Raw genomic sequence first — 18,562 nt, forward strand, 5'->3', positions numbered from 1 at the left:
AAAAAGTACAAAATAGCTGTCTCCTTCACATTTCAAGAGCAAACGTGACACTTTTATTATTATTATACAAGATTGTGCAGGACAGTGGGCTCAGAAAACTAGGGCTTCGTCCCACTCCTGCACTACATGCTACCAACTTTTTCTATTAATTCCAGTATCTGTCTGGTTAATAAAAACACGATGCTGCTCTAAAACTTGGAGCACTCTCTGAATAACACAAGTTATCCACTCATAGAAACAAATTCCAGACTGCTGCAGAATAAACAAAATGTTTCGGAGATGCTCAAAAGCTCGGCAGAATGCAGCTCATCAGTTTGGCTTGATGTCCTTCAACAGCGCTCCAACACTTTCACACATTCAGCACCCCCTGAATAATGAATGTGTCCAACAACACATTACATAAATGCTTCAAATCTGAATAATTCAAAGCTTTTCATCCAACTGTTGATAAGCGTACTGTATATCATCTGTTCTTCGCTGGGTTGTCTTTTTTTACCGCAGTCTTGCCACTTTGACCTTGCTTGGAATAGAAGTTTCCAAACTCAATGGGACCTAACTGTTACATGAAGTTCACAGAAAATGAAATTCAAAATCATTTTGATAATAATCTTACCAATTTGTTTCAATTATCTTACTGTTAGATATTTTCTCAACACGTTCAGTGCATCAAAGTGTCCTGTGTCTGTGGTGTGACTGTGGCTCAGGCGAGGAGAAGGCGGGGGTGCAGCTCTTTGAGTCGGACGCATTTGAAGAATGGAATATTCTCGAGTGTTTCCGTTGCGACCTGGGCTTCTGGGACACCTGCTTTACGACCAAAACGACCTGCAAGGCCGGGAGCGCTGATACACGGGCAAAGGGAAGGCAGGTGTGTTGGTTAGGATTGTGTTTTTTCTCAGTGAACGTTTATTCATTTAAATGTAAGCATTCAAAGAGTGTTAAAGTTGATCACCAATAGGGGCTACTTACAGTATGGAGGGTTTCTTTACCTTCATTCAAATGAAATGTAATGGCTTTTCGAGGAATTTCAAGAACCCAAAGATTTCAAATTATTGATCACTTCTCGGACTGACTCCTGTAATTCTTTGTATGTGGGTGTAGAACAGTTATGTATTAGTCCTCTGCAGTTAGTTCAAAATGCAGCCGCCTTTTCACGGGAAAAAGACAACAAGATCTCCTGTAGTGTATTTTGTTTTTGCTTCATTTTAAGCCCCCTTATCTAGAACCATTCTTGTTCACTCATACTCCAGTTAAAGCACTGATGTCAATCAATCAGATGCTCCCAGATATATGTATGTTTAAGCTATTTATTGAGTTGATCTCCACTCCTTGACTTCATCTTCTGTTGTGTTTAGATTAAATCAAAGTTAATTATGTTTCATTTCTCAAGGCAGGTGGCGTGTGAAACAATGACAAAGAATGTTTTTACAATTTCCCAGTTACTGACGTTAAGTAAAAAAACATTCAAGCACGTTCTGTCAATTCTTTCTATTTCATAAAAATACATCCAGAGATGCGGCCACGCTTCTGTCCTCAACAGATTGACTGTTGGTGAGAGCAGCCTTGGCCAGAAGAGGATGTCCAGGCTAAAACATAGAGGCCTTGATCCTCTCCATTTTTCTGTCAAGGACGCGTGGGAACCATGTAATGTATTTAATTGACTTCCTATGTTATACTGAGCACCATCCTCTTGTCTTCCCAGCTGATACTCTGGACGTTAAGACTCTGGGTTGTGTGAAGGCGGAGGAGTGCGATGTGGAGAACACGGTGGAGCTCTTCTCGAAACAGCACCATCTTTGTCATGACCAAACACTGCTGCAACACTCCTCTGTGCAACTCGGCGCACAAACTTCCACACGTCACACTTTTGTGTCTCACTGTGGCTGTCCTCACCACCTGGCACCTCAGCGAAGCCTCAACGAGAGCACGGTGATAAACAACCGGCATGTTTTAATGTTGTAAACACAAAAGAGAGCAAACGACTGGGAAGCTGAATTGACTGAACCTTATGAAAGATGAAAAAAAAATTACAGAACTTTTTTTACTGAATCAAAAAATGATTTGCTCCAACATAAACCTTTGCAACACAGTCACAAGTCTTTTCATGTCATACACTTGTAGATATACAAATCAGTAAAACCCTACCCTCTCCAGAAAACCAGCTGGAAACATTAGATAGTGAACAAACAAACTGACCACAGAGCAGTAGAACGTGCCTCAGCAGACCCGCTCAGCTGCGGTTCAGCAGATCCCCAGCAGAGGGCAGCAAATCCTCTTTCATGAAGTGCTGAAGGTCAAAATCTCTGTCCTCCAGGTCGAGGCTCAGGAACGCCTCCACCACTGTCCTGCACCTGTCCGTCACACACATACAAACATATCCTTTTCACATCCTCCTTAACTTCACTTTGTGAGTTGAGAGAGACAGTTTGCCTGAAAATCCAAATGAAATGTCTTTCCTCTTACCTGCACTCTTTTCATCAATCTAGATTTGTATGCTACTAGTTGCAGATGGTTAGAGAAATCGGCCACTAACAATCAGGAGGTTGGTGGATCAATTTCAGCCCCCTTTATCCTTGTGTAAAATACTTGACCCCAAATGACTCCCAATGGCATGGCAAGCTGTGTGTGTGTGTGTGTGTGTGTGTGTGTGTGTGTGTGTGTGTGTGTGTGTGTGTGTGCGTGTGCGCGTGTGTGTGTGTGTGTGTGTGTGTGTGTGTGTGTGTGTGTGTGTGTGTGTGTGTGTGTGTGTGTGTGAATGATATCAGTGATATATCAGTGCAAGTTAAGGGAAGTTTAAGTGGGGAACTTGCCCTGTAACAAACCTGTCAGCCTGCTCATCAGATGATGCTTTGTCAATGCGTTTGATGACTCTTCCTGTCCTGTACAGTTCAGAAACCTGGCAACACCCACCCACCCACCCACCCACACACGCACGCACGCACGCACGCACGCACACACACACACACACACACACACACACACACACACACACACATACACACACACACAAGAAATCAGTATATGTAAGCAGGTTCCTGTGTATCCATGTGCTTGTATTTATGTTTGTGTTTGTTTGTTTACCTCCACCCCTCTCTGCACGAGACTGGCTGGCAGGCCTGCCAGTTTAGCGATGTTGGCAGCATAGCTGGACTGGCAGATTCCCTCCTTAAGTTGGTACAGAAACACCAACTCATCCCCATCCACGGCCGTCTCTAGAGTCTAACACACACACACACGCACACGCACACACACACACACACACACACACACACACACACACACACACACACACACACACACACACACACACACACACACACACACACACACACACACACACACACACACACACACACACACACAGGTAGACTTCTAATAATCAAAATAATCTGGACTGGAGTCTCGTTAGCTCGTTGGTCATTTGGAAGTTGTCAACATGCAGCACATTAGTTTATCATCGAGCATTAACAAGAAGCTTCAGGCTACATTGTGTTGCTGTAATCCTCAGTACCAGAAGAGAGAGCAGGCCAGAGGAGGGAAGCAGGCCCAGCTGCAGCAAACTGTGGAAGTTAGTGGCCAGCAGGACATGAGGAACTTCCCCCAGAGGTTTTCTCAGCCAGTGAGAGATGGATGCAGCCAGCAAGGACATTCCATCCACCTGAAGAGGAGCATTTTACATTTGACTTTTGACAGGGGGCATTTTGCATTTATATCCGAAAGTTATGAGGAGAAACAACAAAAGAAAATAGGAAGACAGGTTTGACACGCAACAACCAGAAAAGAAAGCAAAAGCTGCCTAAATGTGACACATACACCACCTACAGGTAAGAATGTAACAGTTACAGTTCGGTTTCTTTTTGTTTCAGATATTACTAGGAATACTCAGATATACAATAATTAAAGTTCAGCTTGTTGCTGTGACAACACAGTGTGTTAGCTTTTAGAGAATCCTTTTATCTTTTTCAAGTCGACAACCTTTTCATTCAATATGCAAAATGTGTTAGCGCACAGTTGCTCAGTAATAGATCCAGCTTAACAGAGATAACAAGTATTGATTATAGCCACTTTCTTGTCATTAGTATCTATGTACAGCGCTAGGATGGAACTTATTCGACCCATATTGAAACTATAAAAAATGATTTAGAAACCAAACCCTGAATGGTTATGAGCAGGACCTGTGAACTTGTTATTTCTTGTCGTTGACGGTTTTGGTTTACCTGTAAAGATTATTTGTTCTTGTTTTTGTACAAAGGAATGATTTGTTTAAAACAATGAATCAAATATCACGGATGCTGATGACGATGACCTGAACTTTTATTTTCATGAACAATGTATGCTAGAGGGGGTCGGACCAGAAACTTCTTCTTGCCCCTTTTGAACATGAAGAAAACAATTTAAGTATTTATTTGTATTATTATTATTATTATTATTTTTGTTTGTTTTGAACATGTTCAAAAAATTGACTAATAATAATAATAATTGACTAATAATAAAATATTGGTATTAGTATATTATCATTTTTAGTTTTCTTCTTTCCTCTGTATCCTACACCAGTTTGTCTTTTAGGAACAAACAACTGGTGTGTCCCTTCTCCAGAGTAACTCTGCAGACAGGAACAAAATGATGCTCTGCACATTTCCCAGTATCCAGCAGGAAATGTACACCAGTTGCTAATTCTGAAATATAAAGAAATATATTTGAAACTAAATGAAAGTCAGCAGTCTTTGCAGTCTATATTTCTCCTCTTGCCTGCAGGAGGCACACACTCACACCTCTCTTTAAATGAGCAGCTGCTGCTGTTTTCTGCTGACAGGAGGCACATGTTGGGCTGAAGGTCTGTTGTGCGTTTGCCCTAAATGAGATAATGCCGTCTGGAATTGGTTTCAGGCGCCTCACATTCGCAACCCTGTTTGTCCTTGTTATGTGTTTATGTTTAGTTCACAAAGTGCTGGAACAGGGTTTTGCTTACTGTGTTAGTTCCTTTCCCAAATTCATCGATGAGAACTAACGAGTTGCCAGTACTGCTGTTGATTGCGTGGGCCATCTGGAGAATAGAGACAAAGTTTGGTTTTATTGTGTGAGAATGTGTGTGTTATGGCAGGTGGAGAGTTGGAGTGGAGTGGGAGGACAGTTCATAACTTGTATTTCCACACACACACACACACACACACACACACACACACACACACACACACACACACCCACACACACACACACACACACACACACACACACACACACACACACACACACACACACACACACAGTTACTTATGGGCATACAAAGTGTGTGTGTTAGGTACCTGGTTAAGGTCTATCATGAAGGTGCTGAGGCCAACAGACACAGACTCTCTGCTCTGCATGCGGGTAAAAATCCCATCCAGCAGACCAATGTCCGCCTCCTTCGCGGGTACGTCTGAGCCAATCAGAGCCATGAACACAATCAGACCAACCTGACAAGTCAAATCAGAAGAGGTCAGGGTTGGATGATGAGTGATGATGAGTGATGCTGTGTGAACTTGACCAAACGGGAGAGCAGAGATACAGAAGGGCTGGATATTGTCTAAGACTTTGGATAACCTAATAAAGCATCATTGCCTTTTCCTGGTTTAAATGCTGCACTACATTAAATAAATGAACTTTTACTACTCCAAAACTGTTCCAGCAGGTCTATTAGTATTAGTCACTTTTTCCTTATATCCACATTACTGATTCAATTAGGTAAATATGTTATGTTATGAAAGCACCAATAGTCAAAACAACAATATCCTCGTAATATCTATATCAAAAAGGGTTTATCAGAAATGTTGTGATATTTAATTTTCTTCATATAACCCAGCACTAAGGCACATCTGTGATTTTAAAATCAGCCTGGATGACACAATTCCTCCTGAGGGTAACATTAAGACATTCTCATTAGGACACCCTATTGTCACCCTTAATTACTGCACTCTAAATGGGTTTTTAAGATTAAATTGCAAATGACAGCTTCAAGGCTTTTGCTGATACCCATAATTAATTAAGTTAGATAGTTGAAAGAGACAATATACATCTGCATGCCATCCTGACAGCAGACTGCTAAAGGGGAAACCACTGTAGCAGAATAAACAGTTTTTAAAAGCAGATAATGAAGAAGATGAAGATTTGTAATCAGTATTGTATCTCACTTATATAGTTTCACTGGGCTTTGGTTTCGCAGTAACCACTTGCCCGAACACAGCTCAGCACTGGGTGGAGCAAAATAATATTGGTTTGTCTGCTGGTGTGCATGACATATACATATCAGGGTTTCCGCTAGGATTTTTCCTCGCCGGTCAAATGTCCGGGCAGAATTTATTTTACCGGACTAATTTGAAACTTACCGGTCATATTTCAATAATAATAAGAGTTGTGAGGCAGAGTTTCCGTTAGCATGTAATTACCGGACTATGAGCAGATATGCTTCAGTTTAAAACTCAGTTCACGGGGCTCATTTTTATATTGCTTCAGTTTATAATTGTAACAGATCGAAAAATTCAGATTCATTTTTCAATAAATGATTCCACAAACAACAAACAACATAAACTACTTGTAGTAGATAACGTACATTATTCAAAAGTGCACATTACATTTGAATAATAACACGGGAGAAACGGAGCCTCTCTTTTCCCCTCTCCCTCCCTCTCTCTCCTGACAGCCCGTCAGTTTCTCATGCAGCTCCTGCAGCTCGCTAAACAGAGGGCGGGGCTTCAGGTGATTATACAGAGCTGCGTGTCTCGGTCAGACTCAGCAGCTGATCTGATCTCTCTCTCGCTCCGGTTACACTTCACTCGCGTTTATGTCCATATCGATCAGATCCAGCTCTCCTGATCGGCCTTTATAGAGAGCACCGATCAAACTATTAAGAGTGAATATCGGCCGATAATGACCGGCGGCCGATCGATCGGAGCCTCCCTAATTATTACCAGACATTTTGACCGGCAGGTTTTGAATTTACCGGTTTTTAATAAATTTTACCAGCTAAAAACCGGTAATTACCGGCTAACGGAAACCCTGATACATATGGGTGTGGTTTCCACTTTAAAGCAGTTTGATCTGATCAAAATGAAAGTAGGAGGAAAACATAGTCATTAATAAACGTTGGTAGCATGAAATAAGTGTGCTGGTTTGCCTCACCTGTTTGAGGTAGATGCTCTTGCCCGATGAGTTGGGGCCAGTGATGACCTTCACTCTGCTGTGTGACTCTGAGCTCTGGAAGGAGTTGGCCACAAACACAGGAGAGCACAACTCTAACAGCGGGTGTCTAGAAGACATACAAATACAGACATTCATGAGTACTTTACTACACTCTCATACTGAATACAACCACAGATGGATTATTGAATTGGCCTATTGGGCACAGGCCCAAAGGAAGGCCATAGGAGCCAATGGCCAGCTGGACCGTCGCCTGTTTGAATTCATATTTATAGTTGGAAAGTAAATCAAACAACTACAAGGAGACACAAAACAACCACAAAGAAGGCAATGGAGCCAGACGAGGAACAATAAGATGCACAATACACACAAAGATACGCTATTAACCTACAAACGTCTGTGCCCAAGGACCGTACACATCAAATGCTTTGGTGTGTGGGTATGTGTATTTTGTATGTGATTATTAATCAAAGTATTGGTAGATTAGCTTACATGAATGTTAATTGAAGTTTTAAACTACAAAAAGTTCCTTAATGATAGTTTCCATCAGTGTGTGAATGCCAACCTGCCCTGTGTGATGGAGATCTTCCTGTGGCTGGACAGTTTGGGCGAGGTGTAGCCGTACTCCTGGGAGGCGCTGCTCAGGGCCATCAGACAGTCCAGCTCAGCAGTGAGATCCAGAACCTGCACCACACACACATTACACACTGGTAGTTCAATAATCACTTCAATAAAACGTTATAACCCTGAAAGTCTTTATCTTAATAAAACTAATTGCTTCTCTAACATTAGTTTAATTGCCAAGCTGCAATAGCTAGAACACCAGAGCTACTATATTGTAATGACACATTTTCATCATCCAAACTTGATGCTCAGTCTCGCCTCAAAAATCACAATAAAATGTGCAATTACAGCATGTAGCAATAGCACCATCTGTCACCGGGTGTGCGGAGCGATGCTCACTAACTTTGTAAAGGGAGGCGCTCCTCTCGAGGACTGCGTTCTGCAACTGTGTCATTACTGCCGTCTCCATGTCTGAGGGATAAGATAAGATAAGATAGTACTTTAATGATCCCATTTTGGGAAATGTTTGTGTTGCGGCAGCATAAAAAGACATGGCATTGTACAACACAAATTAAAAGACTAGAAATAAACAAGAAAGTAGAAAATATATATGTTGAATTTACAAATGAACAATAACAAGATATAAAGCAAGTTAAATTAATAGGAAGTATACAACCAGGAATGCCTTTAGTGGTTTAAGTAATTTATGAAAAATCCAGGTAAACAAAAATGAGATAAAGATTCTGTTTGTTAAAAAGTTAAAGACCTCTGATGTCACAGTGCAAGTCTCCTAGGAGGTCGTCGAGCTCCTTGGTTCTCTGACTGCGGTAGTGCAGACGGTCTTCTGACAGGAACTACTCCACAAGGCAAAGGTATTAAACAACATTACATTACATTTCACTTGTTAGACGCCTTTATCCAAAGCGACTTACATACATTCAATACTGTGGGCAATCTCCACAGGAACAATTTGGGGTGAAGTGTCTCAGGGACACAACGACATGCTGACTGCAGTGGGACTCGAACTTGCTACCCCCTGATTTGAAGTTCAGCACACTATCTACTGAGCCACAGCCTCTCATGAGGATTTTATTTTGAAGAATGCAAACTAACACAATTAACACGTTGACAAGATCCTACAAACCATAAAATCAAGCCCCTCTATCTCAAAATCCTCCTTCTCCGCCATGCTGGGCAGGCGAGGGACAGACAGCAGGAATCCAATCTGTGAGGGTAATTTAAGAATGATATATGAGGTGCAACATAGACTCAGTTTCCACCATATCTGAGATTATAAGTATATGTGGGCTCAACCCAGACGAGTAAATATAATGTTGTTGTTTGACAGATCCACTGGTAGCTGTGTGTGTAAAGCTCAGAGACCAGAGGGATGTAGATGACGCAGCAGGAGGGAATGCGAGCGTCCAGATGTTCCAGCTCTCTTCTGGCCACATCTGTCAGGAAGTCGGACAATCCCATCATCCTTCTCTTCTCTGACAGAAAGAAAGGAGTACTGTTAGGACTTTAAATCAATAAACATTTGTAAACAAAGCCTCAAACACATAGATTTTGGATCAGTTTTTTTTTAATTATTATTATACCACTCTTTCAGTTTTGAGTGCAGTTTGGAGATACCTACTGTCATCGATTGCTGGGTCCACGTCAGGTTTGATCGTGAAGCGGTTCTCGGCTATGCTGGTTTCAAAATCCACCTATATGTTCCGTATCAAAGATGGAGTCAAACTCATTAATACCAATCTAATAAGTAACATGTTATAATGGGCAGTTGTATGAAAAAACGAATATAGAGCCTGGGATTAATATTCAGATGTAATAACTTTACAAACATTAAAGGTGGGGTAGGTAATTCACTTCACACAGAAACACTTTTTGTTATATTCCATGGAATGCTCTTAACATCCCGATAGCAATGAATATATTAAATGCTTTGACAATAAATACATTAAAAAATGTCATCTGTGGAATCCGTGGCCCTGTAAAAAGCACGACCAATCATCTGAGCCGGCCCGGCTAAAGTAACTGGATGGCCTACCTGCCTGTCAGCCTTCCTACTTATCTCGTGCCCTCATTGGTCATGTGCGCGTTCGTGTGTGTTGGAGGAGGGGCTCTGTAAGGAAGTCTGAAGGAAGGGGCAGATTTGTTTTCGGTTGTGTACTTTCCAATTCTAGCGCACTCGAGCTGGTTTCTCCATTCTTACTTACCCTACCTTTAAGTGTTACATTGACAAGAAACAAACATGTTTATATTCTCTGCAGGTCTCCCTTGAAAAAGTGATCATTGATCTCAATGGGATTTTACCTGGATAAATAAAGGTTTTGAATTGAATTGAGATGAAAGGAAAAAACTTGGAAAAAAGTGTAGTTGTTTTTTTCCGAAGGAACCGCATTTCATCCCTTTGCAAGATTGGGCAACCACACATCACATATCCCACCAGGGAAATACCAAATAAGTGAGAATATGCAACATTTAGAAGAGGGGGATATCATTCATCATTTAATCATATATGTTGTTTACTTCTGAATAGCTCCACATCACAGCAAAGACTCTTCAAAGTCCAGATGCTTTTGATAATATGGTGATATTTGGCTAAAATCCCTAATATTTCAAAATCTAATTTAAAAGTAAAATATAGGCTACTATATTTATCAAAAGAATAATTTGGCAATGTCACCCACTTAAGCTGGCATAATGCATGTAAAGGAGAGATGTCTGTGATGCAATGATGTTGTTTGTGTCTTGAAAAGGGAAGTGCTGTTTCTTTACAAAAAGGAAACACTATTCTTCCTAGTAATCTTTCAACTTTATTCTTGTAAATTCCAGTTTATTTTATTGGAATTTTATCGCCCCAGTTCCTGCTCTGCAAAACTATCTGTACAATATGTATTATTACAGTATGTACTGTATTGTATGTGTGTCTCTCACAACTCGGCTGATGAGGGTGGCAATATGGTGGAGGTCGTCAGACAACCCTTCACTGATATCCCGGAAGAGATGAATGGACTGAGGCAGGTGTCGCACTGTGTCCCTGATACACACTGCGTTGTACACTGTCTGACAAACACACACAATACAACATTTTGCACACACATTCAACAAAGCCTGTCATGGTGCGTAAGGTGCATGTGGTAATACTGCAGCTCCAACCTTGTAGAGACACTGCCAGTCATTCACTTTGGTGTGAGAGAGAGACATCCTGCGCAGAAGAGTCTAACACACACAAGCATACACACAGACTGGGTTAGCAGACACATATGATCTACTCTCAGGTGGCGACACAGCTTTTTTAAAAGATAAATGGATACAAATAAGGAGAAAAAAATGGGGAAATCTATGAGAGTTGTTACTGGTATGTTTCTGATGTTGCGTAGCGAAGACTGAAGGGTGTTCAGGGCGTCGGAGTTACGGGGCGACGTGAAGAAACGAATCACTTCCTGTCTCCTTTGTAACACAGCCAGGTCCTGTGTTGGCCGCATAAACCACTGGCTGAGAGAGAAGAGGACAAACCTTACACTTGAGGTATATCACTTGTATATAGACTCTATTTCACTATTTTTCTTTTTGTATTTACTTGCACTATTTTTTTTAATATTTTTCTCTTTTATAGTGTTGCACTGTTGGAGGAGCCTGTGACCTAAGATTTTCATCGTCATAACTACACTGTAGCTATGTTCGTATGACCAATAAAAGCCTTGAACCTTGATATTAATAAACCAAAAGTACGCATGAGCAAACTTATAGTAGTATTTTTCGGTCACAACAACCAGAAACCCAGATTTCTGAATCAAAAAATATGAAAAAAATAATGGGTATGTGTGTATGTAATGTGTGCAAGGAAACAGGCCAGCATTATATAAATGTATATTCCCATAATAAACACAGCTTGTACTGTATCAATAGAGATAAAGCATGATGCTGGGAAAGCTGGAACATTTATCGTGTTGCCATAGATACAAGCAGTAGTACGTAAACCTTGACATTTTCATGACCGCAGCATCTTCCAGATCAACGGCATACATTTTGCATCACTGTTATACAACATAGTGGTAACATTTTGTTTAACTTCATACTGAATACCTAATGAAGGAAATAACAGCAATTTTCTAATTAAAGCCTTTTATTGTCTTTAAAATGAAATAAAGACAGCTTTTATTTGTTCTGTTGTGTCTTGTGTTTCCCACCGTAGCAGTTTGGAGCCAAAGTTGCACCTGCAGCGGTTCAGAATTCCTGCAACACACCATAAAGCAGTTAAGTTAATGTAAAACAATCAGACATAAATAATGTTTTACTGTAATGGGTGCCATTGAGGTGACGCACCATAAAGACTGAGTCCTTCCTTTTCACCTGAATGCAGCTTGTACACTGATGGGTGAAGCTCTGATTTGAAGATCTGCAGTACACTGAAGCAAATACAAAGTGCACAGCTACACTCAACACACTAGACACACATACAGTATACTAAACAGCTGCACAGTAGGTTTGAGGTATGGAACAACAAACAATGAATGGAATATTTAGTAAATCAGCTTTCAGGGACATACTGTATATTTAATAAAGAACCTCTTTGTAATACAGGGTTCATACACTTTTTCACCAATGATTTTCAATGACTTCTCAATGACCTTTACCTCATTTTCCATGACCAAAAAAAAATTCCCACTGAAAATGGTTTATTTGAACATGGAACAGGAAAATAAGATCTGCATATGAAACATGTTGTGCCTATCAAAACAAATCAAATAGTAGGCTTACTAGCTTCTACACGCTAAAGCAACTGTAGTCAGGGAGGCAAAGTCATCAGGTATGAAAAAGGTGGCAAGGACCCGACCCCTGACCCCCTGAAAGCAGCAGTGTCAATAATAACAGAAACGCCAAAGAGTCACATCTAATAGAAATATATAAAAGCATTTATTTTAATTGTGTAGCAGTCAGTTTATAATTTGGCTGCACTGTTGAGCATTTTGAAAATGTATTTTCATGCCTCTGTGCAAGGCTTAGTCTTTTTATCTTTATAGCCACTGGTGTAAAGTAACTAAGTTCATAAACTCAACAAGTACTATACGTGGGTACAATTTTGAGATACTTGTACTTTATTTAAGTATTTCAATGTTTTGCTACTTTGTACTTCTACTCCTCTACAGTTCAGAGGTACATGGTGTACTTCTACTCCTCTACAGTTCAGAGGTATATGGTGTACTTCTAGTCCTCTACAGTTCAGAGGTACATGGTGTACTTCTACTCCACTGCAGTTCAGAGGTACATGGTGTACTTCTACTCCTCTACAGTTCAGAGGTACATGGTGTACTTTTCCTCCACTACATGTATTTAATACCTTTAGTTACTCTACAGATGTGGATGAATGATGTGAAATATAATCAAGTGTTAAATCAGACTTTAGTTCCACCTGGAGTAAATCCACAAACTACCCTGCAGAATACAAAGTCATTCAAACTAGCTGCACCTTTACCAGCTTTGAGAACACTTTCATGATAAATCATTATAAAACATATCATATATATTATTCTGAAATGGACCAATCTGCACAACGACTACTTTTACTGTCGCTACTTTCACTATATTTTGATGATAATACTTTTGTACTTTTACTTGAGTAACATTTTGAATGCAGGACTTTTACTGTAACAGAGTATTCCTACACTCTGGTACTTCTACTTTTACTCAAGTACAAGATCTGAGTACTTCTACTTTTACTACAAGATCAGAGTACTTCTACTTTTACTCAAGTACAAGATCTGAGTACTTCTAGTTTTAAGAACAACATCTGAGTACTTCTACTTTTACTCAAGTAAAAGACCTGAGTACTTCTACTTCTACTAAAGTACAAGCACAATATCTATACTTATACCACCTCCGTTTATAGCCTATGAAAACTATTAGAAAACGAAGGCTAAAGTTAACGTTAGCAGATAGTGACAATGTATGCTAGCTAGTAGTGATGTTACGTATTGTGCCGAGGCTTCGGAGCGTGTGTCGAGTAATCCCCGAAGCTTTTTGTGAAGCATGTATCGAGGCTTGTATCGTTTTGGGCCAGTGACGTCATCGATGACAAACGAAGCCTCGCTGCCTGTCGATACCACGTGACTGCTTCAGGAAGCGATTCAGATCGGTTGAACCGTTGAACCCATGGATGGTTGAACCACAGTGCTGATATTACCCATGCCATGGATGTATTTATAAGAACCATATTACCCCTCCTGTACCCGGGCCCGGTGACACGATGGAATTAAGAGAGCTCAGACCCTCACTTATATAGAGGTCAAAACATGTCATAAGTATAAATAGATACAAGCATAAATAAATGTAGGAATAAAAACATCAATAAATACAGGAATACATATGTTGCAGTGTTTTCAGAGAGATTCAGCGTGTGCTGCTGTGGCTCAGCTGGAAAGCAGTTGACTCATGACCACAGGGTCCCTGGTTCAACGACTGAACAATACTTCTTTTTTGTTGTTTATAAAAGCTACAGCTAAATGAGATAATGTAGTTAATAAATGTATTCTTTGATATGGTTTAGCCTTTCTCAGGCTACAACATGGCTACGTTTAAGAATATTATTAAGGAATACAAATCCCTCTTTGCAATGTTTACCAGCCTCCTTAGGCTTTTCAATCACAATCATTCAACTGGAATAAAAACAATATTGTTAACATGAAGATATGATTTAATGTTCGTTGTTTAGAGTTATTCTAAGGCTTTACTCAATGCGAACTCGGTATGAGAGAGCACACTGTTGAGATGTCCAATCTGCCTGTTTTACACACTTTGACCAACAGGGGGGTTTGTGTTCAGATGAAGCCCATGATGAAGCCTCATGAGATGAACCCTTTTGCGAACCAATTGGCTGGAAAGCTTCAAAGCTTCATAAGGCTTCATCTCGCCATCACTACTAGCTAGTTCAACGATTCCTTAATGATATTGTGACAGAAAAACATTTCAGTTCACATCACGCTCTGCCGCTCTGCTCTGAACACCTGAACGGCCGTTCTAACAGCTGTTCACCAGCGGTGCAGTCTGTGCCACAGTGACTCCGCACAGTTAACGAACGCACCGTAGCTAATGTAGCTGACCCTCATACCGGAGCAGCAGAGTTCAACCGACAGGCAGGAAGACTCGAGCACACAGCTCGCGCTTCATATATAAAAAAATAACACAATGCGCGTCATGATGGCACATAACAGCTCGCGACCGCAGATTATTTTGGCGATTTGATAAAATGTAAATTATATTTGACGCATTAGTTACATTTCCATGACTTTTCCAAAACTTTGGGAAAAACATCGTTTTCCATAACTTTTCCAGGGCCTGGAATTTGCATTTTGAATTTCCATGACTTTTCCAGGTTTTCAATGACCGTACGAACCCTAGAGAACACTCTTACCTGTAGGTGTCTCGGTCAATGCAAACAACACCTTTACTATATTTGGAAGAAACAATGCACATTTTAGAGAAGTATTATTTTTCATTAATAAAAACTCCTGCATCACACAAGACCCATTTGGTCTAACTGTAGAGAGTATAGAGAAAACGTAATGTAAATGTAATATAAAACGCAATGGCACAAATGCATGCCACCAATAAACAAAACCTGTGAGGCTTAAAGGAGAGCAGTGAAAAACACTTCTCATTGACAAAACTTATAAAGGTCCTTGTTACAGATAATGTGTGACCACAGTCCCGTGTGTGTGTGTGTGTGTGTGTGTGTGTGTGTGTGTGTGTGTGTGTGTGTGTGTGTGTGTGTGTGTGTGTGTGTGTGTGTGTGTGTGTGTGTGTGTGTGTGTGTGTGTGTGCAAAGCTACATTATTATGTGTCTTACAGCGTGTAGGCGTTGAACTGCAGGATAGGAACTCCAACACTGCTGTCTTCCAGCTCCACTCCCACTCTCCTCCTGTCCAGACATTTCAACAGAGCGCCCACTGCCCTCAGCTACACAACGGATACACACACACACACACACACACACACACACACACACACACACACACACACACACACACACACACACACACACACACACACACACACACACACACACACACCACACACACACACACACACACACACACACACACACACACACACACACACACACACACACACACACACACACACACACACACACACACACTAATGATGGACAGTTCGTGATCAGCTCCTTCACATCGATGGACAAAATGAATAGGATGACATGTAGAAAGCTGACTCACCATCAGGGGAGAGTCAAAGGAGATACAAGACGAGAGGTAAGACATTTTGTTTCTCTCTGAAGTGGAGGCAGGAAGGAAAGGCAGATGGGCAGAAAGAAGTCTCTGCTTTCCCACCTCCAGACCTGCAACATTCAATATGGACTCATAATCTGTTCATTGTGGAAATCATGAATAAAGAAGATCCTGCCTAAGATTGATAAAAAATATTATAGGTGGGAGACTGTTTACCAAAATCAACATATGGATAAGTAACCACCTCGGGTTTGTAGTCCGGGTTTGAACCTGGGATACAACAGGAGACAGTTTGAAAAAGAAAACAGCATGTTTTATGAAATAAATGTTACCAAGCAGTGGTTTCACATGACAATATTGTTTCACTGAAGTCTCAGTAAAAGCATTTCAGAGCTATGTATACTAGTTATACAATCACTCTTCTCCCTTATCACACTATCTTTCTGCAGTGTCAAGCATCCTTAATCTAATTTTATTCCCCTTGACCTAGAAACTTCTGACAGACATTTTTCTCATTTGCCCGCCCTATACTGAGATGTTTGTCTCTCAGAACTCACCAAGTTGTTGCAAGAACCGTGTCATGCAGCGCTCCTGCTTTGCACTGGTAATTATTACATGAGGACTAACCTCCTGGATGACTAAACAGGGAAAAAAGGAGATACAATAAGTATAGTAAGGCAAGCACAAGTGTCAGATCACACATAATTGTCATCTCTGAGTTAATGAAATTACATAGAAAATAGAAATGTAATCTTATATAGGGTAGAGACTGATATTATGTAACAGGCAGTGTTTTGTTTACCTCTGGCCAGCAGGTGGAGCTCATGGTTGTCGGGAATGTCTCTCATGTAGTTTAAAGTGGAGTCCTTACTGTCAAAGAAGCAGAGGCCAATCTGTCCATGCTGGGCTACAACACTCAGTAAAATCTGGAAAATAACAAATACATGAATTTGCATCTGCTGCCAAAATCTATTCTCCTTCCAAGTATTTATTAAAAAAACATAAATGTACAAAAAAACATAAATGTATACAAAAACATAAACTGTATTAAAATAATATAAAAATAAATAGAATTAAGATACAGTAACTTCAGTATATGAAATTATTTAATAAAAAAAATGTTGTTCTTCTTTAAAGAGTTCACTGTAACAATTTACTGGCATTTTCTTAGTGCTGTAAGTTGGCGAGTCTTAACATATTCCTTGTATTCATATAAAACACTTCGTGAAACTTGGGGTAATTTGTTGTTGCATTAAAATGTACTAGAGTGACTTCTGAACTTACCGCAGGTGAGTCTTCCTCCTCTTCTTCAACTCCATGTATGCCCGGTTGACCAAACATGAACCCTCCTCCACCTCCTCTCAGACTTTCTATTGCTGCCATGATCAGTCAGTTCTAGATATGAAATATCAAAGCAAGGTAATAATTTCATGTTTTTAATAAGTTGACTTTCTAACAGTGGGCCCGAAGTACTTAATTGTGTTACTTTAGTGATATACTACTGCATAACATTAAGTGGTTACAATTGATAGTCTTTAACTGAACATTTTCTTACGTAAGAGCACAAAAGTATAAGAATACATTTATACTTAGTCATTTGTACAGATTGGCCCATTTCAAAGTACGTAATATATTATTGAATTATAATTATTAACACTTGAATGTTTCCAGTGCTCTAATGATGCAGCTGGTTTTATAGGTGGAGCTCATTTGTAAAGCATATACATTTTACATATTAATGTACTTACTGCTGTGAATGTTCCCCTTTGTGCCAGTAAAGCCTAATTGATGCAATAATATATTTAGTATTAATAATAAGTTAAAAGTAACTGCAAGGTAACTAGTAACAAAAGCATCGAGTAAATGAAGTGATAGGCACAATATGTCCCTGAGTTGTGGTGGAGTAAAAAGTAGCAGTACATGTGAATAACGTTCCTAAAGTACAAGTACCAACTATGTTTACTTCATTAAAGTACATTAAAGTACCACTAAACCAACACAATGTTTAAATGTAATGCTCGAAAAACTAAAACATTAGCTAGTTAGAAAGCTAGCATCCAGGTTAATTGTTTAGCAAACAAAGTGGAGTTAGCTAGGCGAGCTACTTAACTAACTAAAGTGAACTACCATAAAAGCAGAATCTGTATCAGTTAGCTAACATTTACTTACAGGTCGGGTTATGACTTTTCAGAGTAAAGATAACAGGCTATAGGTATCGACTTATAATTAAACAGTTGAAAAGTACTTTGTGTGGTGATTGTTTGTTAGATTCCTAGCTAGCTTAACTCAGCTTACCTTCATGTACGCACTTTGGCGGGCACCCTTTTTTTGTGCGCGTGTGTTCCCCTGGCCTGTTGTCATGACAACATTGCCCCGTATCACTGATTTAAATGTATTGTTATTTTCTATTTAACAATATGTGACAATTTATTTTGAATTGGATTAGAAAAAAAGGCTATGAAGATATTTGTATGTTTTTATTTTAATTTGGGACATTTTATATTTTAGAAGTAGGCTATATACTTTAGTGATACCTTTACTTAACATTTACCATTACTGAGTTAAACAAC

General features: G+C 39.9%; 1 protein-coding gene across 7 annotated transcripts; it reads right to left on the reverse strand.

Annotated features, from left to right (window-relative positions):
- Positions 1–1,601: 1,601 nt before the first annotated feature.
- Positions 1,602–18,349, reverse strand: msh5 (mutS homolog 5). 7 transcript variants are annotated; one of them, XM_034089565.2, is made up of 27 exons: positions 18,288–18,308; positions 17,741–17,773; positions 17,277–17,387; positions 16,795–16,918; positions 16,550–16,630; positions 16,209–16,262; positions 15,981–16,102; positions 15,590–15,699; positions 15,155–15,190; positions 12,070–12,152; positions 11,934–11,979; positions 11,100–11,238; positions 10,900–10,962; positions 10,678–10,806; positions 9,374–9,446; positions 9,118–9,227; positions 8,879–8,959; positions 8,501–8,588; positions 8,138–8,205; positions 7,736–7,854; positions 7,153–7,279; positions 5,301–5,450; positions 4,967–5,041; positions 3,509–3,655; positions 3,079–3,216; positions 2,820–2,893; positions 1,602–2,348 (listed from the first exon to the last, which is right to left on the reverse strand). In XM_034089565.2, the coding sequence occupies exons 3-27, from the start codon at positions 17,373–17,375 to the stop codon at positions 2,228–2,230; spliced, it is 2,457 nt and encodes an 818-aa protein (XP_033945456.1). In that variant the 5' UTR covers positions 17,376–17,387; positions 17,741–17,773; positions 18,288–18,308; the 3' UTR covers positions 1,602–2,227. The 7 variants fall into 7 exon arrangements, with proteins under 7 accessions (XP_033945456.1, XP_033945458.1, XP_033945455.1 ...); XM_034089567.2 differs by lacking the exon at positions 17,741–17,773 and having other exon boundaries at positions 12,097–12,152; positions 18,288–18,349; XM_034089564.2 differs by lacking the exon at positions 17,741–17,773 and having other exon boundaries at positions 18,288–18,349.
- Positions 18,350–18,562: the final 213 nt, after the last annotated feature.

This window comes from Pseudochaenichthys georgianus, chromosome 8 (assembly GCF_902827115.2).
Source record: "Pseudochaenichthys georgianus chromosome 8, fPseGeo1.2, whole genome shotgun sequence".
NCBI lineage: Eukaryota > Metazoa > Chordata > Actinopteri > Perciformes > Channichthyidae > Pseudochaenichthys > Pseudochaenichthys georgianus.

Excerpts from the sequence above, each read along its gene's own strand:
- msh5 (XM_034089564.2), bottom strand. The coding sequence starts at position 17,375 with ATGGCAGCAATAGAAAGTCTGAGAGGAGGTGGAGGAGGGTTCATGTTT. Across the intron at positions 15,700-15,980 it reads CCTTTGACTCTCCCCTGATG|CTGAGGGCAGTGGGCGCTCT; the intron begins GTGAGTCAGCTT and ends TCCGTTGTGTAG. Across the intron at positions 11,239-11,933 it reads TTTGGCTCCAAACTGCTACG|CCAGTGGTTTATGCGGCCAA; the intron begins GTGGGAAACACA and ends CTTCTCTCTCAG.